At 35.1% G+C, this 23371-nt stretch overlaps 1 protein-coding gene across 6 annotated transcripts in view; it reads left to right on the top strand.

The window, feature by feature from the left end:
- LOC139977427 (uncharacterized) overlaps window positions 1-20921 on the top strand; it is a 28398-nt gene extending 7477 nt beyond the window's left edge. For 3 of the 6 annotated variants that reach the window (XM_071986746.1, XM_071986748.1, XM_071986751.1), the window contains 16 exons: window positions 1018-1288; window positions 1686-1985; window positions 3176-4899; window positions 5231-5433; window positions 5840-5916; window positions 6797-6858; window positions 7049-7109; window positions 8154-8471; window positions 9130-9353; window positions 10886-11011; window positions 12541-12684; window positions 14300-14404; window positions 14741-14890; window positions 15084-15194; window positions 16811-17069; window positions 17603-20921. In XM_071986746.1, coding sequence (XP_071842847.1) covers window positions 1018-1288; window positions 1686-1985; window positions 3176-4899; window positions 5231-5433; window positions 5840-5916; window positions 6797-6858; window positions 7049-7109; window positions 8154-8471; window positions 9130-9353; window positions 10886-11011; window positions 12541-12684; window positions 14300-14404; window positions 14741-14890; window positions 15084-15194; window positions 16811-17069; window positions 17603-17610 — 4143 coding nt within the window. In that variant the 3' untranslated portion in view covers window positions 17611-20921. The remainder of the gene's footprint in view (window positions 1-1017; window positions 1289-1685; window positions 1986-3175; window positions 4900-5230; window positions 5434-5839; window positions 5917-6796; window positions 6859-7048; window positions 7110-8153; window positions 8472-9129; window positions 9354-10885; window positions 11012-12540; window positions 12685-14299; window positions 14405-14740; window positions 14891-15083; window positions 15195-16810; window positions 17070-17602) is intronic. The other 3 variants (XM_071986747.1, XM_071986750.1, XM_071986749.1) reach the window with 3 other exon arrangements.
- The last annotated feature ends 2450 nt before the right edge of the window (window positions 20922-23371 follow it).

Here is a 23371-nt window from a genome sequence, read left to right on the forward strand (position 1 = left end):
AAGTGGCATCTCACACAATATATCTAAACAATTGTGACATCCGATCATGATCTGATCCTGACTTCGATATCACGGCTGTAGTGTACACGCAGTTCTCCTATTTAGATGCTGGCAGAGACCAGGATCTGATCCGAGATCAATTGTGCAATGTAAACACCCCCGCGTCATCAGTGACCCGAGATATCTGGTGGCCGAATTATGTCACATGAATTGTCGCGTAAAATTCCTGTCCTGTATCACGCGTGTGCTTATGCCTACGTTTATTGAGTGCATGTGGGCTTTACATAGCACAGTATTGTCACCCTAAGGCTTAAAGTTTTGGAGTATACGTACTACGCGATCCGCGGCTGCGCATGACACATTTCAAATCCAGTATTATATACCAACAATCGGTGAAAAGCGGGGGAGGATCAGAGTAAGACTTAAGTGTAAATGCATCCTGATCAATGGATACGTTTACCCGATAGAGAGATAATCATCTAATAAAATCAGTGGATCTAATCCAGGTCTAGTGTAAAAGCACCCTCAATGAGCAGTGCTTGTTTTATTTTTGTTAGAATTTACCCTAATACATATCAGTAGTATTGAGGTTTTGCAGCTTTGCTATAGAAATCATAAGTCAGTTCAAGAAAATATTAATAAGAATTTAGAAACAATGCGAGCACACACAGTGTACTTTAAATCTGTGGTTTTTAGATTTCTTTCCTTCGTCACAATATTCTGAACAATACTGTTTGATGTATATTTCATTAAGCTGACCAGGGGTCAATACTTACAGTAGCTTGTTCTGACTTCATTTAGTGTGTGGATCTGTGTGAGTAACCAGAATCTTACTCTCTTATGTTGAGTTCAAGAGGAGTGCTAGTCTCAAACGAGCTGTTGGTTACTGTACATTTTAGACGTTGTCACATTTTAGAAATCGTCTGACCGAGGCTAATCTAATGAAAGTTATTGGTGTGATTAGTTGGCAAAACATTACCAAGTCATTTAATTTATTGTTCTTTCTCCCTTCCATAGGCATCCATGTTTACCTTCAGCAATCTCAAAGAAGAACTGTCTTCAAGGCTCACCGAAACTGACTGTGGGAATTTAGGCCGCTACTTTTCACTACCACCTGATCAAGTGCAGACCATTATTACAAGTCCCTTGTACTCCAAGAAATTTCTGCTTGCCCTTGAAGAGAGAGGATACATACACCCTTCAAATGTGAATCGATTAACCGATGCTCTCACTGAGCTGAAGATCAACCATATTTACTTGTTAACAGAGACGTACATGAAGCTAAGAGGTAGGACCCTAATCATTACCTCTCTTTGTAATTTTGTATTTTGATTTACCCCTTGTAATTCCAAAGTAGAACTTGAAAAGTGTCTTGATCTCCATACATTATGGCGCAATGATCATACATATTTTCCTGTATATGACAAACCTCTTAATGCCAACTCGCCCAACCCCCCTCCCCTCCCTCGGAAAGATTCCCCTTTAAGCAATACATAACACCGGATCTTGATTAATCATAAATGTTGAAACCAAACTGTGTACACCAATACACAGTATATGTATTAACGGCAATAAATCACTTTGTGCCATGATGTGTATAAATGCATAAATCAGAATGCCTGTTTGTCTTTGGATATTTAACAACACTGGAAACTTCAATTTGATGTTTACCTTAAACATTTCAGATCAAGAGACTGAATACGATAGATTCCTCGCCACCCTCTCTGCTCATTTGACATTTTCCATAACGGAGAAACTGTGTGATAACTTTGAAGTTACTGATGAGAACAAGAAAACAGTTATCTCTAGTCAGAATCCAGGACTTTCCTTCCTCCTGAAAATTGATAAGATGGGTATCATTAATCCTTCTGATGTCAGCAAATTAGAGACACCTTTAGAGGAATATCTTCTTCTCCAGGCAGTAGCGAAGATACACGAATACCAGTCCTTGGTACTTTCTGACAAATCTCAACCACAAGACGAAGGTATTGTAAATTCCTATGTACGTTACAAACTTTAAACTCCACTGGTACAAGTTTCATGCCAGTTTTTAGGAACATACCTGACTTAAAGATTTCATAGCTCAAAAACAGATAAATACACAAATTGCACTAACTATCTTAAATAACAAATAGTTGCAATACAAAATTAATTGAGAAATAATGGATGTCACAGGTACTTTTATTTTTTTTAAGGAAAAAGCCTATAGTTAAACTATAACAACTGGGATTTCTGTCTTTGAAAATCTCATATCATTGTGATTTTTTTTTGCATATACATGAACGTAGCATAACATCGTTTTATTGCATACTACTTTAAGATTTTTTTGCTATAGGATATGAACATAAAATCGCATCGTTCAGATGACATACTACTTATAGTTAGTTGACTTTTGCAATTGGTACACTCTGTTATACAGCACACACCTACATCCTGACCAACATATACATTGGATATCGGTGTAGAATCAATATCCCTAATTCAGCTATAATTCACTTTATCCCAAAATGTATTTATAAACGGAAACTCTTATCATTACATGGCAGCTTTTGCAGCATTCAGGCAACACGTCCAGGACTCTGAGTCAAGCGTCTTCACTGATCAAAGTACAGCAGCTCCTCCTAAAAATTTTACTTACTTACTTTGAAAAATTGACACACATTCTTATACACCTGGGTGTTACAAGATTCTGGGAATTTCCATCCTTTTTCCACTGAAGGTGTGACAGACTTAACCTTGAAGGTTCCACCACTATACATTGCTCCCTGAGATTATGTGACATTACTTCAGACACCGGAACTGGAGGTTAACCCATGGAAACACTCTCCTACCCCAAATTATAAATACCACAGGGGATTAAACTAGACATCATGTGTGGAGGATTTCCTCTTCTAATCACACACATTTTGTTATTATTGTTGTTCGTATTACTGGTAACTGTTAAACTGACTAAGCATGTTTGAGCGTTTTCAGTGTATTAGTTTGTGTTGGAGTGAGCTTCCTTTACATTGGAAGATTATGAAAGACGTTATCAAAGAAACAGTGTTACCAGATTATCCAAACTATAAACATCAAATTACATTTGCCTAACACCTTGGTAGATTTCTAGCATGAATTGTGAAACATTTCACCTTCTCGTAATGGTAGTTGTGTTTCTGTATTTCTTGTTTTAAAGATAAAGTGAGCTTATTCATGAAATGCCTCCAACAGAAGATGAAGAGTTGGTTTGAAACCATGACTCCTGTCCCCTGGAAGAAGTCTTGTCAATGGAAATCAAAGGATCTATTTATTGCCAGCGGCTTAGTCTTAACAACTTTTGGTTCAAAAATATCTAGCAGAAAGGTTGACCGAAAATGTAAGCTACACTACCTAGATATCTTTACTGATGAAAGACTAAAATCAGAGACTCGAATCATTCTGGAAGGACATCCAGGGTCCGGCAAGACAATGCTCTCATCTCAGTTGGCCTATGACTGGTGTTGTGGGAAGCTTATGGATATCCCCCTGTTTATCTATCTGCCCTTAAAAATTGTTGCTGACATGACAATTGTTCAAGCTATCAAGTTCTTCTACATACGTAAATATATTCCCATCACAGAAGAGGATATTGAATCTATACTTACCAGTGGCAAGAAGAAAGTCTACATCATATTAGATGGGTTAGAAGAATACAATGGTGGACCCAAAGATGGAAGTCCCTCAGAAGTAATGAGAGTAATGACAAAGGAAAAACTGTCCAACTGCATTGTTATAATCACAGCTAGGACAGACTATGCCAAGGATCTACCTCGAGGTCCACTGTTGACGATAGGAAGCTTTGGTGAGGATGAAAGGAATGAATACATTGAAAAAGTCTTCTCTGATGATCAAAAAAGGCAAGAAGAAGTAAAGGAATTGATTGATAATGTTCCATTTATTATTGATCTTTGTGATGTTCCACTGCTCTTTGTGTTGTTAGTACATAACATTGATAGATTAGAAAAGTTAAAAGAAGAACAGCTTGACAGAGTTACTCCTTTCGTGAAGGCCATTGTAGACATTCTGTGTTCTGTGCAGGATGAGGAAGGCAACCATAGTCATCTGTCACACCAGAAAAAACACATTACTTTGGAGGAACTTGCATTTAACGGCCTCTGTAAAGGAAACCAACAATTGTTTTGGGAGAACGATTTTGTGGATAGATATGTCATTAATAGCAAAACGTGGATAGATTCTGGGATACTTGTTGTTGAGGAAGGAACTCCATTAAATTCCTCTAGTAGAGATGTTCAGACTGACTCAGGCAGTGTAAGTCCCCAGATTGATACCATCAGTGATGAGTCACTGAACACATATAATGTTACTTCAGAGATAAAAAGAGAAGTATGCCCTGATCCTGATCTCTTGGCATCTGTCAATCAATCAGAGAGTACACCAATTTTGACATCAAAATTTTTACAGAGAGGGAAAGATCCGAAATATGTCTCTTTACAGGTTAAATTTCTTCATAAGTTAATCCAAGAGTGGTTTGCAGCAAATTATTTAGCTCTCTTGTTCTGGGGTCATAAATCAACTGAACAACATTACAAGTATCAATTGTTCAGAGAACACTTGGCTAAAATACACCCAGCTGATCTTCATTATATCTTGCGCTTCACCTGTCACATCTGTCCTCCTAGCTTTCACTTCATTGCCAGTTTTCTAATGAGAGACTTTAAAACAGGAGATGGTGAGATTCCTGATTACATCATGAACTGCATCTGTCTTTGTTTTGGTGAGCATAATGAGTACAAAGGACACAAGTTCAAGGACATTGCCACAGAGATCTGTAGACGAAAATCTGTCAACTTCAGCTTTGAAGATAGTCGACTGATGCTGAGGTCAAAAGTTTCTATGTTGACCTTTGCTTCGAGATCAAAGGTACATTGACTTTTATGTTAACAATTTCTATTTTAAAAGTAACTGCATATTCCTTGAAATTTGGTTGGATGAATATGCTTGATAAACATTTGAGCCTGCAGTGTCGCAAACTGTGCTTGAATGAATTCCCAGTAATATATAAGTCATTATGTTTGATGATCAAGTCAGTGTTGAATTGGTTCTCTTTGTGATTACATTTTGTACCCAGTCCTCTATTGCCATTGTACCTTCCGTTATTCCAAGGGACCTTTAACGTTCTCAAAGAGACCCTCTGGTATCTGTGAATACTGATGTCAGGTTTTAATGTGGGAAACACGCTGTTCCTTTTTAGGTTCCAGTAAAGCGACTAAAGTTTTCAGATGTGGTTGAAAAAGTTACAGACAAGGCGCTTGTCTTACAGGACGATGTATGGCTCGGTATATTAGAAACACTTGAGGCTATTGAAATGGATCGATGGGACCAGACACTTACTGACAAAGATTATGAAGACCTCCTGAAATTCATTTCAAATTGTAAAAATGTTAATGCAGCATTGTAAGTAGAAATGTTATATCTTTTGTTTATTAAAACCATGAAGACAGAACTGAGAATACATACCTACATTTACATAGAGACAAGAATAGTTGACGATGAATATAAGTAAAGCCAACGGGAAAGAAATAGTAACTGTTGGTTTATTTCTGTCGGTCACACAGAGTTCATTTGTAACTGTTTCGTTGTTTACACAACGGACCAAACTATTCATTCCTATTGAATCAAGATATAGAAAATATATGCAAATTCAATATTCCTTTATTAAATATATACGAAGCATGGAGTGAAATGAATAACTAAAACACATGTTACAATATTTAACATTTGTTGCTAAGAATTTCTGTTTATAAGAACAGTGTCTGCACCAGCCATGTATTGTTTTTTTTTTCACTTTCTTTAACCATAGTTTACTCTTTCCAAGTCCACCGAAGGATGTGACAGATGACAAGATTCTGAAAGCCTTACAATCCCGAAATATTTTAGGTACAGTTTCGCTTGGCAATTAACGAATACCATTTTTGTTTGGTTATGTAAATTAAGTCCCTTGGTAGCATGTTGTAGGTCAATTCTTATCACACAGTCAAAGGAAGTAATGTGTAGTCGACATGACATTTAAAACAAGTGAAATCTACATTGGTCTTACATCTTTGTTTGAAGCACTTTGTAATGTACTCAAAGTATAGAGAAATAACTTGGATCAATTGAGCCTTGATTCCTTGTCAAAGGCAACACAAATCTGCACCATATGGATGGTGTTTATATGTGTGAAGTTAGAGCTATACTGATTTTGTGTTATCATTTGAGATAACATGAGTTACAGCCTGAATACTTTGTAGAAATGATAAACTTCTCCAAAAGTACAGCGTCAATGAAATTAGGCATATGGCATATCGATTCACTTTACATTGTTGAGTGCAAGGACGCTTTTTGTTTTCTTTGTGGAGGTCAAAAGTCTGGAAATCTTGTCACAACAAAAACTCCAAGTGTAAAGGGTGGATAAATTTTGCACTTCTATGTAGATCCATTTGAAAGTTATTTTCTGGATGGTTAATATGCTTGATAGAAAGAAGATTAGGAGAAAGATGAGACTGAGGCAATTTTTGGATTATCTTTATCACTTACACTTAATTTCTACAGGCATAACAGTATTTCTCACAAATTGTTAAACAATTGTTATTTTTTCAACCAGATGTTTACCAAACATGTAGTTTCTTGCAGATCTAGTCTAGAACGAGATGTAACTGCAATTTTATGGAAACAAATTGTCACCATTTAGCGAATAGTAAATCATTTATTTAAGAGAATTGCAGTTCTTTTCGCAATCACCAAAACAGTTAAATGTGATCTAATATGCTCTTTGCAGTTGAATGGACCATTGGAGCAAACGCAATTCACACTTTAGATGTACACACTGGAAAATGGCCGGTGAGACAAACATAATCTTTTGTTGTTTATGCCAAATAATAAAGTGTCATTTGTTAAAGTGAAAGTTTGAAAGCATTTTTCCATCACATATTTGCTTGATTGTTGCTTTCGAGAATTTCTGTCAGTTACCAGCAAATCTAAATTGATAATCGTTTCTATTGTATTTATCTTGAATGATTTCTTCAACCAGATGGAGTTTAGACCACACAGTAGGAACTCTAATGAACCATCATCAACAAAAGCAGTTAAAGGTAACTTTATGATTCACAGTACCAAGGAGATTGTTAGTGGAATAACTTTTTTTTAGAAAAGGCATCATGATTGACTTTATTGAAATGGAGTTTAGAAGAGTTTCAGAGTTTTACAAAGTAGACATTTTAAAAATATAATTGAAAATGTAATACTGTAGCAATGATGAACGGTGGAATAAAGTTAATAACAATGGCAGCACTCGCCTTTGATATAGTTTGTAGTTTACCAGATAGGCTAATCTTCAGAGCCTGAAATCTTTGGGGATAAAAAATATAGATCCTAACCTTAGTGTGGTACAATCCAGGAAGAAAATGAATTAGGTCTTAGGAAGCATTTTGACACCAACAGAGCCACATGTAGAGACGCACTCAAGCTGTAAAGAAAATCCGAACAACTATAGTCTATGTGTAGTAACACCATAAACAGTGTGTATCATTATATTCAAGCAAACATGCAATGGCACATGACAATTTAGTTGTATCGAAGGGGAAACGGAAAGTGACATTGTGTGACCCTATTTTGTTATATTTCACATCTCTCTCATGCTCTGAGTTACCTAACATGATCAGCTGTGATTGTTCATATTGCATAAGCTGGATATTAACATATGTAGCACTGTATACTAGCAGATATAATACCCTCTTTACCAGTTGTTAAGCATTGTTTTATGATATCTACGATGGTGCCTGAACATACAATATATGTGGGTCTCATACAAAACCATACATGAGGTGCACAGATGGTAAAGCTATGTCTAACTGTAATACTCAGCAAGTTTATGAATTTGAATTTGCATAATTGATATGAAAGCTAGTGCATTAATTAAATAATAAGGTCAATGGCTCAATAAAGAGTTGTACTGACCATAAAGCTATAAAAACACACTTTAAAGAACAAATAAACATACTTTCTTGAGGCAACAGTGGTACTAGATCACACTATTTGATGTTAAACTATATGATAGGAGATTACTGGCATGTGTGTTTCTATTTAATTTGTGGTGATATTCATGATATTCTCTTTACACTCATCAACATATATAGACTTGGACACATTTTTTAGCATAAAATCGTTGGTTAACATGAAAGGAGGTATTCTTGAGATACCAGGGACTGGCGTTAGACTAGAGATTCCTACTGGTGCTATTGAACAGGAATGCTTGATCCAGATGAGAATCATACCAATCAGTTTTCAAGAAGAGTCTGAATCATCATTTACAAGTAACTCAACAGTAGTAGTGGAACTTCTTCCTGATAATCTGAAGTTACATCAGTTAGCAAAACTCACCCTGCCTCACTGTCTGCAGTTTAAGAACACTGGTGGACGCAAAGCCATGGTGTACAGCAGTCACCATGCTAAAGGTACTGTTTATTTGTAGTGTGGGAACTCTGACTAAGCACACATGGACGAAACACCCCACCCCACAGTATATGCTTACTGGATGTATTGTTCTTTCCTGGTATGCAGTATCTGTCACACCTACCAAGACTATATTGGTGTGTGTGTGTTGCCTTTAGTGTTGTCAACACACAACAGATAACTGAGAGTGTATTAGGTTTCATAATCTTGATGTATGCAGCAGTCTTCACATGTAGAAATATTTGCTTGCTAAATAATTGTACAAATTCATTCTTACAGCAAAGATATGCAGAGCATATTTTAATGTTGCTAGCTAATGCAGCTGTCATCATTCCATACAAGTTATAAAGTTGACTTTCAGAAATAATAAGAATATAACATATCATCGCAATATTACTTAGTAGGTAACGGTGTTAATATAACCATCCTAATGAAACTTAACCATGTCTTCCATGGCATGAATATATGTCCTCAGCAGCTGCTTTTCCGCAATTAAACTCACTGCAAATACCACTGGGTTGCAAGCAAAAATTATTCTTGGAATACTCTATAAACAAAACTTCCGCATTATCTGTAAAAGTGTGTGCTTGGGGAGAAATGAAAATTAAGAAATGACAATATCAACTTTTCAGGCTCCTGCTATATTTTGTTTTGATACAGGTTCTAAGCCAATGTGGAGACCAAAACCTAATGTTTTGTATCAGGTGAATGACACAAACTGTGTAATCTGGATTGAAAGCTTTTCATGGGAGACATGTCAGATTGATGGCAAATATGTTGAATTTAAGCAGATCCAAGTCTATGCTGCTCGTAACCTGAACCCACTTTCTAAAATAATACCCATACATGTTGGCTTCTACCCTAAGCTGCCAGGTGAAAGACCGGTGAGTCAAAGAAAAGAGTTATCATTTGTTGCAATTAATTATTAGCTACTTCTCTTTGTAATGTAATGGTGTTAAGTAGTGTAATTAAACAGTGGTACAATAAAGCTGCTAAGACGTGGTTCAAGTTATTTGCAATGTTATTTATTATGAACACACACCAACTTTCATACCACACTTATTGTGCTAGTATCAATTTGCATGATGTCCATATGCAAGTATTAGTACAGGAAAACGAACATGAGTAGGAGTATGAGTTCAGAAAAAAACTGTATTACTGATTTAGGTGCTCTAATAAACAACACAAAAGTGTGATGTTTAATCTAGTTGGTCAGAATTTGCAAAGGAAACTTGTTCTTATTTGTGGGAAATTGATGGAAATCTCTTTCAGTAGATCTTTCGGTACATTATCAAGATCAATTTTCCATTTGGAGAGAAATTGCAGGCGGGAACGGGAAGGGACACCAGGAGAGGGGGTTCTGAGAGTAATGCTTCCAAATTTGTAGCCCAGACAAGATATAATTAATAATTTCATATAATTAATATTGCAAAAAACGAATAGTAACATGCGATTTAACAAAAAGCCACTAACACAGAGGAACAAGTTATTGGAAAGTTATACACCTTAATGACACCGAAAAGATTACAAAGACGCTTATAATAGCTACACTACAGTTGGTATAACATTTAGAAACTCGTAGTTTGGGAAAGAGGGAGGAGATTTTATGAAAGGCTGAAATATATGCGTTCGTGTGTGTTGGGTATGGGGGAGGGGGGAGCTCTTCTGATTACCTGGAAGTGAAACATCTTTAATGGTGAAATGAGCCACAGTATGTGCTTGCACAAACATCTCTATATTAGAGAATTTTCCTATAGGTAGATAAGATAACAAGATTTCACACTTGAACAGTGTTTAAAAGATGTCATAGTGCATTTCCTACAAGATTTTTTATTCACTTAATATTGTAATGATAATAATAACGATAACCATAATGATAATGATGTTCCATAATGAAGTGTACACTAACTGTATGCAACATATTGTGACGTTGTTTGAAAGTAAAATATATGTAGCAAATGTATCCATACAGGATCAGAGTAATAATTGCAGTCATAATAAATATGGAAATAGACATCGGTGTTTGACTAAGAAAGTATGAGTACCAAGTCGTTAGTTCAACAAATGAGCACAATGAGTATTAAGGGTACGGCAAAATGTACTCATGTGCTAATACAGACTCCGGTACTACAATGTTAAACATCCTTGTTGTCAAACATAAATTGGAGCGATATAAAATACCTCTGCTCCCTTTGCTTACCTATACAGATAGGCCTCAAGGTATATGGGCAAATCTGCTTTTACCTCATAACATAGAAAAACTTGTTTACCAGCATAAATGGCAGAATAATATCTAGTAGGGATGAAATTTAATAGAGATTGAATCACAAGTACTAGGTCTAAGCATGTTAATTTTACATGGATGTATTGCCTATATCTGTTTGTTTCATTAATACTATTGTTGTTTTCCATCAAGAATAATTTGCAAATTTTAGAAGAAATTCCGTTCCTATTCCAAAAAGAAGGAAACTTGCCTTTGAAGATACTATTTAAGGAGGTAATGCCCATGTCCTGGAAATATACAGGAGAGGAAAAAGGAAAGGTGATGACCTCTGATTTCTTTCATGTTGACCAATAAACACAGGTTTTTATTCATGTCTAGCTTTGGAATGACTGCATTCTTAACCAGCCTGTGTTTTGTAAATCTTTTGTTAATGTTGTTTAAATTCATCATGCTTTCCACAAAGAATTATGATCATGAAGTGTTGTATGTTATGGAACGTTTGATGTATCATGCTATGTCATTCTTAACTCTGGATTTGGAATTGATTCTGTAACATGTATTTATATCCAAAGAAAAGTATTACGTTGGTTTTCATGGCTTGCATTGTTTTAAGCTCATTTGGCATGACCATCCAATAGAGCTAATGCCATAGCAAGGTGCATCTATCTGTCTGTAAATTTTTTGAAAGGTTGTTGCTTTCAGTCCATTTGCCCAAACCTGATAAAGATGTCCAAGTTGCTGCCCATGTCAGGGGCTCCATAAGCCTTACGTCTAAATTGGAGTAGGGCAAAGTTCATTTGAGGTTAAGGCAGGTACAAAGATAAAAACCTTTTAATGCTTCTCCTCCTTGGGTGTAATTCTGATCGTTTAAGTTTGGAGTTTATGGAGTAGTCGGTTGATGAGTGGGCACAAAAGTGTTACAAGGATAGGAGGCCAAAGGATGTTTTAATAAATAATTACAGAAAGTGAAATATTTTTCAAATGAATCTTCTCTATTTGGAATTAATATCATGACGCCAAATAGCAATAATCAATAATGTAAGGTCAAAGGTCATATGCAGCTATTAGCAACCAAAAGTAAGCATTCTTCAAACCTGCATATCTCCTAGATGCTTGTTCATATTTTCAGAAACGTTGATTTAAACAGTGATATCCCCAAACTTGCTACATAGGTAGGGAACCCCCCTCATCCCACCCTCTCCATGTTGTGCATGCCGTTGTGAGGTGGCACAATATTCAGTACAGCAGAATAATTCAGGGCATATCACATTGCACCAAAGCATTGTTGGCAGAATAAGATAAGTTACGCCCAGCGGTCAAATTGTGCCCCAGTTTGATGTGAGTTAAATTGAAATTATTTTCAAGGGACGTTTATTGTAAGAACTCTTCCATAGGAATGGACTTAATTCAATCTGTGACTAAGTTGTTCTACATTAAGAGTTTTTTGCAATGCAGTGGACAGATTCCGAAAAGAAAACAATTGTCTGCACATATTTGGAGCCTTTTGGTGGGAAATGAGGGTAAGGGCAAATATTTCCCAGTGAAGCTGACCATTTTACCTCCAAAGGAAATATTTACTTTGATAGTTTCAGACAGGCTCCTATAATCTGAAGAGGACAAACAGTAGTATCTCAAATCGGTTTGCTATCTGTGTACACAAAGAGAAGATGGTTTTTGAAACTTTATAGTCTTAAAATGTAGTCACTTTGCCAAAGTCTCTCTTTGAAAGCTGGTATTGTTGAGGGAAGCACAAACATAACTGTCACTTCAGAATAATAAATATTTGTGTTTAACATATTTAGAATAAAGCAACCTTCCCTTATCACATGACTAACAATTAATTTCAGCTGCAGATAATTCCTTTCTTGAACGTAGCAGCCAACGTGGACTGTCGGTGTTCATTTGTCTTTATGAAGGTTGGAGAAGAAGAATGTATTTTAGACTTTGAAGCTACTCAGGAAGATCCAGTACATTTGATTGTCCAGTTGAAGGTTTGTAAACATTTATAGATTCATTTTGCTGTTAAATTATCACTTGACAATATTATCAGCTGTCTTTGTGAATTCTTTTACTTTTGTTGGTTAAGTTACACATTTACTTAAATATAAAACTATTGAATATGTTCCGCCTCAGTGCATGCACATCAATGAAGAACAACGTATATTTTCATTCAGTAAGCAATTAAGGCTATAAAGTATTATTCTAATAATTATGCTATGATCTATGTATGCTTGAAGTAAGGTCTTTAACTACACATATTGTTATCACACCCTAACCCATAGTGTTATGGGAATGAGATATTTTACCCTATTAACCTTTTTGGTTCGTTGCTGGAAGCAAAGGAATATATTACGTCAGGTTAGCGTGTGGTTGGTGTGTGTGTGACACCCTAGCTTTTAACATGATTTTACAAGATAGGTAACTTCTGCAGTTCTCATATTTTGATCTTGGCTTCCCCATGTTTAGTGCAAGAATTGTAATGTTTTTGGTGGAGGTCATTTGTGGTCAGCAGAGGGCAAAATGTGAAATCTAAAATTTCCAGAACCTGAACATCAAAGGAGGTTATACATGCATGGTAGGATATCCATTTTTAGTGTAAAGTTTTAGAGACTTTGGAGTAGGTCACAGTTCATTTAAGGTCACCAGGGGTCAAAATTTGAAATCTTTATATACATAATGTCTCCCAATAGAGAACTGTATTGGTTCTCATACTTAGCATTTGTCTTTCATATATTGAGTACAAGAACCATATTAGTTTGAGTGGAGGGCAAAAGTCATTTGGGGTCAACTGAGGTCCAAATGTCAAATATTAAAAATACTGTATCTTGAGAATTTTTCCTTCAAAAATAGAAAAATACAAACTTTCTAAAGGTCAGGTCTCAATGAAGATGTAAGACTTATTCTGATTTGACTTCCCCATATGTAGTAGAACCTATTTGCAGTTTTATTTGGAGGTCAAAGGTCAGCTTAGGTACATGCAATATGGACTTAAGCCAGGGTCAGCTGGCAAACAAATCTTGTGCTGAAGATGTAATGTAAAGGCAAGTAACCACTGGGAAGGGTTTCCCTCCGGTTGAGATAACCATTTGTCAAAGTATAACAATATTTAAGAATGGTAAATCTGAAAACTTGGATAAGTTTCATAAGTGCGTGTGGATTCATTCTGGAATCTTAAATCCTTGTAAGCACATGTTTTTGGAGTTTACAGTGATAGTTCCTGTTTTATGACGTTGACCTCTGGTGAACTCAAGGACCTTTGACCTCTGTACAGATTGATAGGATTCAAAATATGGGTAACTTCAGCAGTAAAGTTTGCCTGAACTTATGTATCCTTTCAGTTGTACTCCAATCGTAAAGGTTGATTGAATTTGCTCAAGTGCAATAATAAAAAAAGTGGGGGGTCTTTTGAGGTCAACAGTGGTCAAAGTATGAAAATCTTGTGAATTTACCAGTGGTCAAAACTTTCAATCTTGTCTACAGTGTTGCATTAAATATAATTAATTGTGGCATATAAGGATAACTTTTAAGCCCAATTATGGTTACTTTTTTACTAGTTAATATCGTAATACTCTGTGTCTAGCCTCATTTCAACATATATAATTGCAGGACGTTTCAGCATCATCCCTCTCAGGCATTTCTGTGCCACCACAGGCAGCAGATGTCCCACACCCAAAGAAGAGACGATTAAATGAATCTACAGTTGCAGCAATGGTAAAGTTCAGATATCAAATATACATATATATATATATATATATATATATATATATATATATATATATATATATATATATATATATATATATATTCAACTTCACTTGAATAAAGAAACATTAATTTGTGACTTGATTTGACTTGCAAGAAAATCAAATGACTTGTGATAGACTTGACCTGCTGAAATAAAATTTACCTGTGACTTGCCTTGAATTGAGACACATTGACTGGTGTAAAGTAGTCACGTGACTTGGATACAACGCTGGATATCAAACTTTAAAGTGAAGGTCCATGTTTAACATATCTATGTAGGATTTTCCTGTTTTCTGATATTAGGATGGAGTGGAAGATTATGCAGCTCTCAGTTATCATAATGTAGTCGATGCGGGACTATCTCAGTCACCAAAGAAGACTTGTGCTGAAAGTCTAACTGTCAAACAACCCCTAGTTAACATTGATTTGGAAGTCAGAACAGAAATGTTCAGGGTAATAATTTACATACACAAGATTATGCTGTCTTGGCAAACATTCTTTTTAGAGCATATTACACAAATTAATGTTTAGTGAAATACTATATACAAACAAAATGTTCAATCAATCAGCTAAACATTTTCCCTAGATACGAATCATATGAGCTTTCTGGTTCTCAACTATCTCCTTTTCCATTTCTTTCTCACAGAATCCTTCTTTACCATCTCATCAAGCAATCAGAGGAGAAGCCAAAGGGAACCCAGTAGAAGCTGAAGCAATGACAATAGATAGCGAAGTAGTGAAAAATCAAACTCTGCTGGTAAGTATTAGTGAGTGAGAACTCCCAAATACGATTCATGACTTTTGAATCAGCGATTTCTAAATGACTGATTCAGACTGACTGCTAAATTGAGACAATCGTAATTGATAACATGTTTTTTTCAGTCACTTGAAGCCGACATTTAGACATTACTGAAAGCTATATTTGCTAGACTAAGGTTTCATGTTGAATACATATAACATCTATAAACATCCCACAAAATATCAGAAAGTACACATAAATTATTGCCCTATGTGCTTCCTTTTGTTTTTAAGAAGTAATAGCATGCATATTAATGAGAAAGCGAAGCATATTAACAATAATACTATTGCAATATAAATGTTTGTTATCTTTCATATTTGGCATGTTTGTATTGTTAGTAAGTGTTTATGCGCTTGTGTTATTAAATTATTGAAAAAAGGCTGAAACCATTATGCAAATGGTAGATGGGATTTGATGTTACTTTATAGCTTCTGCTGCCAAATTGGAAAATTCTTTTGAAAGTTTATCAGTAGGTAGTGCATGAAATTATTAGAAAAAGCTATTTATTTTGGAACCAAAAATCATATCTGAGACAAACTTTGACGTATTTTGCCTTATTTGCCTGAAACACTCACATGAGGTTACACCAAAATGTCAACCACAGTCTTGCAGTACCTATGTTACATGGTTGCTGATCTTAGCATTGTATTGAAGGTGTTTAGAAGGACGTTGTGCATCTGACGTATTCTCAATTACCACATGCAGTGCTGCAGGAGCCACTGTCATACTTAACTGAACAATGATGTAACAGTTTGTGCTAATGTGACAGTGGTAACTGATATGTTCCGTACCTGGCATTAAAGGCTTAATTTTAACATGGAACTGCAACGGTCTAGACAGCTTGGATTGTTCTCTTGAAAAGAATAATATTGCTTTATTTTGTTGTCCCACAAAACATATATACACAATAATGGAATCTTTTAAAGTTTTGCAAGGAACAATGTTCAGTTTGTTGGGATTGACTTTAATGTTATAATGGCGTAATCTACATCAATCTGTTATATTTGTAAGCGATTATGTAATATATGCTCTGTGTGGAAAATGTCCGCCAGCCAAAAACCATTAAATAATAACCACCTGAAATACCTAGAAAAATACCTGTCTTAACAGATAAAGTATTAACTACAAGCACATCGGTAGTATTGAGATTCTGCAGCATTTTTCCTGTATGCTTTCAGTTTCCTGTGTCAACCCTTCATCTGAGTTTACCACTCTTTTTCTCATTAACACCTGTTTGACAATTTTTGTTTGCAAATCTGTGTCTATTAAATTATGTGTCTATTTGTGTCAAAGTCACACTTTTCGCACAAAATTGCTGCTGTTACCATGGACAATTGTAGCTTTTGTCAAGCATATTAATGATTTGATGTGGCAAAATGAAATGATAGCCCTTTAACTGTGTAGTACACAACTAATTTTCATTAAAAGTATATGATATGAGCATTTGCCTCATTATTGTTCTAGCTTTTAACCATCCACTGAGGTTTTTATATGGATTAGCTCAATTTCAATTGGAATCATGAGATAGTATCAGAACAATGAAACGAAACATTTTGTTCTTTTGTTATTTCAAGAACTTGTCAGGAACTTTTTCCAAAGAATGGCGGGATGTGGGAAGAAAACTGAAGCTTGATGAGACAGACCTTGACAACATAGAGGCGGATAACAAAAGTAAGGGACAAAAAGAAGTGGTTTACCAGCTGCTGTTACTATGGAAACGGAAAAATGGGATGGAAGCAACAAAAAAAACACTGAGAGACGCTCTTAAAGCAGCTAATCGAAAGGACCTGTCCGATTATCTTCTCAATAGGGAACAATGTGGAACAACGTCAGGTAAGTCAAAGACAACAAAACCATGAGATCATTATGGAAGATTATGTTTTTCTTGTGTTATATTTACACAATACAGTTGTGCATTCTATAGCCAACATAATATGAAAAGGAAATTAGCCTGTAGAAAGAACAATTAACATTACGTATAAAAAACCGACATTCAGCAATAAGCTCAATGTAAGTCTTTAAGCAATTTTCCATGGAAGCATGAGAAGCAAAACAATGTGCAGATTGTCAAATAGCAAGCAGCTGCAATTGTCATTGAATATTAGATTATTAAGTTACTATTATAATAGTACTGCAGTTTCCTTCAATAAAACAACACTTATATGAGTCTTACTGTTGTTTGGAAGGATTTAAACTTTGATTTCCACTTTCGAATGACCAGGCAATTGTTTTACATTTCTGTATGATCTTATTTGAAAGCTCTTCTTGGAATTTTAATTCTACTTTAGAGGTTATTCTATAAGTAAAAACAGGAAATAACCCTACACATTTATATCCGTGATATTGCCATATCTTACACCTCACAGATGATTGAGGAGAAAATGTCCGATATCCAGTCAGAGTATTCTGGTCGTCGGAAAGAGGTGATCTACAAATACTACTGCTGCTGCTGTTTTGCCATAGTCCTCACAGAAGCGTCGGCATTCTCTTGTGTGCATACAAGAGATTTATAGACTAATAATCCGCTGGGTCGTCACTCCGCTACGGATGCAGCTGGCCGTAACATACTATCATGTACAACCGCCCTTTACTACACGAACACCTACTGCTGGTGCTGCTGCATGCCTTCAATACCGTAGAACAACGCCATTTATAAAAATATCAACTATGAAAATACCGCAACGCGCATATTTAAAACTGAGGTTTCAATAAGGAGAAACGATCATGTTAAAGCTACTATTGAAAAATAGGTATAACCAAAGGGGGAAAATGTGTATTCTAGTATTATTTTATTCAATCAGAATATTACGATTTTGAACAAAACAGTGATGCTTGGTAGGGTTTGCCAAATGTTTGAATGTTCACAGACAATACAACTCGGAAACATTAAATTTGCGTTATTAATATATATTCCATAAAAATAAACATGTATCATGTAATGTGTAATGTAATGTGTTGCTAAATCATGTTAATAAACATGTATCGTTGTCATTATGTGTCTGATGGTCTACATGATGATGAGTGATACTACACATGCGAACTTGACGTAGCCTTGTGGTGAGTTCTATGACTGCAGTAAAAGGTATATTAGCCATTTTGTTTTGAACGTTGATTCCGTTCGTTTCCTGTTTCAGTTTTACTTGAGGGTGTACCCTTCATTGATCAGTAATGTAAACAATCCAAGAAATTGTATAAAATACGTTCAGTAACGAAATAAAGTTAGCTCAAAACTTCAGTTTATAGAGCTTTTCAGGCTTTAAAACCACATGGTGTTTATCAGTAAAACTTTTGATAGTTTCGAAGACAAAATAGGTAACGTTTTTAAAATCAGATGGTTTAATCAAGTAAAGGTGTGGGACAGTTGTCGATTACGGTATGTATGACCAGTATCGTAATTTACAAATCCACATGTATTTATTGGTAACGGTGTTGGATTGGTGTCGACGACCGAATGAACGAAGACAATATAAGTGTCATGCATTTTAAGTATAACATGGCGGGATAGGTGTCGACGACGGCATGAAGGAAACTGGACTGACAGCAGTGTTTCCGCAATTTACAGCATATCAATATTAATGTTGTTCTTTTTGTCACCACGCATGGCCCCATCCCTCTCATTTTTATGAAATTCTAAGAACTGAGAACTTTGACAGCAATGCAAACATTCCGAATGTATCAGATATCAAGGAGAAATCAACAAAAAGAGTATACTTGTCAAAGTGAAACCGCCACATAGCATTTGCTAACACTTACGTCACAGACCTCCTACTGTGATACAACTTCATTGCATAGATTTTTCAGTCAAAATAGGTTACATTAAATCAACCAAATCTCGAATTAGGGGTATGATATTGAGATCGGGTTTTCAACTAGCGGTGTGGAATTTATATCTCCTGAGTATAAGTTATTTTTAACTTATGATCGTTGAAAATGTGTACTCAAATTGGCTTTTCTCACATAGTAGGGAAACAATAGAATGCACTAACAAATGATGTAAAAATTACACACAACGTCAAAGTAGTTTTAAAAGAGAAGTATTTTAATTAAGTTTTTGACGTGTTTTTGTCACTTTTGACGCTTTTTGTCGGAATCTTTTGATTGTATGTTTCATTAAGGTAACAACGTATTGCGTGGCAAAATGGGACTTAGTTGAGTGTCTGCCAGTGGAATTCATACAGAACAAACAATTGAAAGCAATTCCGAAAATACTCGAACGAACATTTAAGCTAAAAAAATGTAATTCTAGGTATTTAAATAACCAGTCATGTATAGCAAGTACGGACAAGTGGTAACTATACGAAAAAACAAACTTAAGTTTTTTTTATAGAAGTAACGGTAACGTGCAAGCTTAGAACTCTGAAGTCACTTTCTTAAGAAACAATTGTTAATACTTCATATTGGGAAAAATTAATATAACCAATTAGGTACAAATAGACGCTTTCACTATTATTGTTTGTAACTGCTTACAGTAAAATGTAAAATCATCAATTTTTGCTCACATTCCTCTTCAACAATGTATGGACGTATACCTAATAGTTTTATAACAAGATGGACACTCTTTCTGACTTTCTTTCTTAACATGTACGTTTTAAGTACGTTCATTTCAGCTATTCAAATAGCTCGCACATGACTTGTACATAATGTTTTATAAAGAACGGTTCCTTCCTTTTTATATTTGAATACATTGTCATGATCGTGTAATAAAGTTTTGTATTGTGTTAGACAAGGGATCTTCTACCAGCGAGATTGCTTCAATTAAATAGATCAGAATAATGAATTGGAAAGGATGTAGTGTCCGCCAAAAAGTAATATATTGCTTTCTTTCATGTTAAAATGCTCAATTTCATCACTCATGTTGCATATTTTTGTGGATTTTGTGGAAAGATTTGCACGTTTTAAGTGTTCAGTGTTCATACCAACTAACCGATAGCCTATAACTATATTTACGCCTGTTTGAGCACTGTGTAGTAAATAATGTTAATAAAGATGTATGTTTTGTGTGTAAGGTTTACTAAATTATATAACGTCATTATTGTTTATAATTTACGGCAAGATAGTTACAATCTTTTAGACTGTCGCAATTGGTTGCATAATAATGCATTAACATACATGATATTTTATGCAAAAGATTATATAAGTGCAGTTTGCACCCGGATGCCTTGGGTATTCAACTATCAATGCATTTTACGGGGAATAGTGGTAAAACAGCGACACACGCAATATACATTAATGTTTCATTTTAATATGAGATGTTTGTTAAAGAGAAATAACTAAAATATCAATATGATATGGAGAGGGTGTTTGCTCATATGTCATCATCCTACTTTCAATCAGAGAACATTTTCTTAAAGCAATTGTTTTTCTTCAAAATGACGTTCTTGTCAATGATATTGACAAAAGTTTAAAATGAGAGATATAATTTAATTTAATTTCTTTGTATTTATTTAGGAGCAATCTCTATCACCATCTAGCATCATTATTCTAGTTATCCCTAATGTTATATATCGTAGTGGAATATTGTTGTTTTTGTCTTCAGTAAAATAATGTAACTGATTCCATGGTTACGTAATAAAAGTTCCTAATTGTCATGAAAAATCATTGAATAACTTTCAATAAAAGACAGATGCAAAAGAAATTGAAATGTTCTTAAATGATGTTATAATAAAGTATCTATGTTATAATTAATTGTGCACCAACTTTTTTTTTAAATTATAATTTAAACCCCCAGGACGATGTAGCATCTTGGCTCCTATAACAGAAATGATGGTTGGTAACCTGCGTACTGATTAACTATGATCTCACTGATTGCAAAATTAAAGGTGCTTTGCAAGAACATCCAGTATGTTAAGATAGTCGCAGATATGCTACAAAGGCTATCCTTGTCACAACTTAGTAAAATTGATTAAAAACATCGGGTATCTATTTTAACTGGATATTTCTTGAACGTCGGCTACCCCTTCACTTAATTAGGTAGGGTATTTCTAGGGCCGACAAATTGAATCGTGAGGGCTTATTGAAATTACAAGTAAAAAAACCCTAAAAACAAGTATTTCGCTTGTGACCAAATACAATCCCCTCATCAACTCCATATGAACACTGTCAAACGGTCAGTATGTAAGAGAATCGTTTAAGGTACTAGCTTCTCGTCAACCCCCTCACCTTCGATTCACTCACTTTCTCCAGACTTCCCAACCCAGTTTCTACCTCCGCAAGCAATTTCCGTTGTGGAAAACCTCGCTGCCAAATATGCCCCCATATATCTCCTGACACTATGGTTAAATTCGACTATGGTCGACTATGGTCTGAGACCCCCTTCCCTCTCTTGTGATTCTGACTTTATTCAGTTCTCTAGTAGTCTGATGTGAGTAAATATCTCATCTTGTTGGGATAGAAGGGTTGGATATGGCAATTTTCGATTGTTCTTTCATGAACAATGGGTATCACTTTTAACCTATCACATGATTAATCCGAGGAAATACAAATATTCGTCCCAGCAACTTTCAGCAATTTTTGTCAGTAAATTTTACAGATTTTGTTTACAGTGTACACCATGATATTTGCTCCATTCTTTGAAAAGTCGTTCTTTATCCGACCTGAGTTAGCAAAAATGAAGGAGACCATGTTAAATACATCCACTCTACTTCCTGTCTGGATTTCAATCATTTATTCAGTTCTATTAGCCTGTAGAAACATTATGAAACTAAAGTGATTCTATCTAGCCACAGAAGGTATGCGACAGTATGTGACACTAAAAATCTATGTTTTATCGCCATGTCTGTTTTCACATCCGGTTGAAAGGAAGTAAAACAAGGTTTGTGATAACCTATACCAAACATAAAATATTTGAAAAAAATAACCATATCATATTTACAATGCTGCTGGAAAATGCTATTTAATGTTCATTCACTAATTTGATGAATCTGGAATATGCAATGTTTCTGCAATAAAAATGATATTGGAAATTGAATTATACATTGAAGGCAAGTAGAAATATATCGTTTTCATGCAAAACAAACCACTGTTTGTTGGGTGCTACAAAACATCATTATTCTCAGGCTCATAGGTTTACAACAACTCTCACAAAGAATATGTTAAAAATGAAACTGAAGTGATTCTATCTAGCCACGGAAGATATGTGACACTGTGACAGTATGTGACACTAAAAATATATGCTTTATTGCCATTTCTGTTTTCACATCCGGTTGAAAAGAAGTAGAACAAGGTTTGTGATTACCTTTAGCAAACATAATTCTTGTTAAAAAAAAAACGTTATCTTACTTACAATGCTGCTGAATGATATTTAGAATTGCATTTTACATTGTTGGCAATTAGAAATATATCGTTTTCATGCAGAACAAACCACTGTTTGTTGGGTGCTACAAAACATCCGTTTTTTCAGGCTGATAGTTTTACAACAACTCTCACAAAGGAAAGGTTACAAATCGCGTTACAATAATTATTTTTCTACGACACCAAAGGACACAAATCACCTCCCCTCAATTGGACCAAACAATGGTAAACAAAGAGACTTAAGGAAATTCAACTAAACATCTAGGTCAGTTGTTTTATAACGGCAAGACAAAATAACATGCAGTTGAAAATTGAGAAACTTGATTAATTTCCAACCAATCACGGAACTATTGGCGAAAGGGCGTGGTAAGTTTTATTCATGCTTTATTTGAATTCTCCAGCCTTCACCACTAACTATAATTACTAAAGGGATGGATATCATATATAGAATCACCTAAGTTAAAGATACAGGATATAACCTGCAAAAATGGTTCACTGGGGATGAAGCACCTAGCTATAATACAATTCACAACTTTTACATATCACATGTACCACGAAATTGATAAACTCTATCTTGTGTTTCAGTATGAAACTTTCAAAATGACTGCAAATTGGCCTAGCTTAAGGCTAGGGGAACAGTAAGTGAATTCAGTCAGACAATCTTTTCCTTTGGTGCATGCAATTTCAGGATTATATCCCAATATTGGATAAGTGAGAAACCAATTCGAAATAAGTATCATGTGGATACCTGTTCTTAATAACACGAAAAGTCAATACGTTTATTTAGATACGTTTCATGTATATGTAGGGATATCATTTCTCATTAAACCGAAATAAATCACAGA

The sequence above is a fragment of the Apostichopus japonicus genome, chromosome 12 (assembly GCF_037975245.1).
Source record: "Apostichopus japonicus isolate 1M-3 chromosome 12, ASM3797524v1, whole genome shotgun sequence".
Classification (NCBI taxonomy): domain Eukaryota; kingdom Metazoa; phylum Echinodermata; class Holothuroidea; order Aspidochirotida; family Stichopodidae; genus Apostichopus; species Apostichopus japonicus.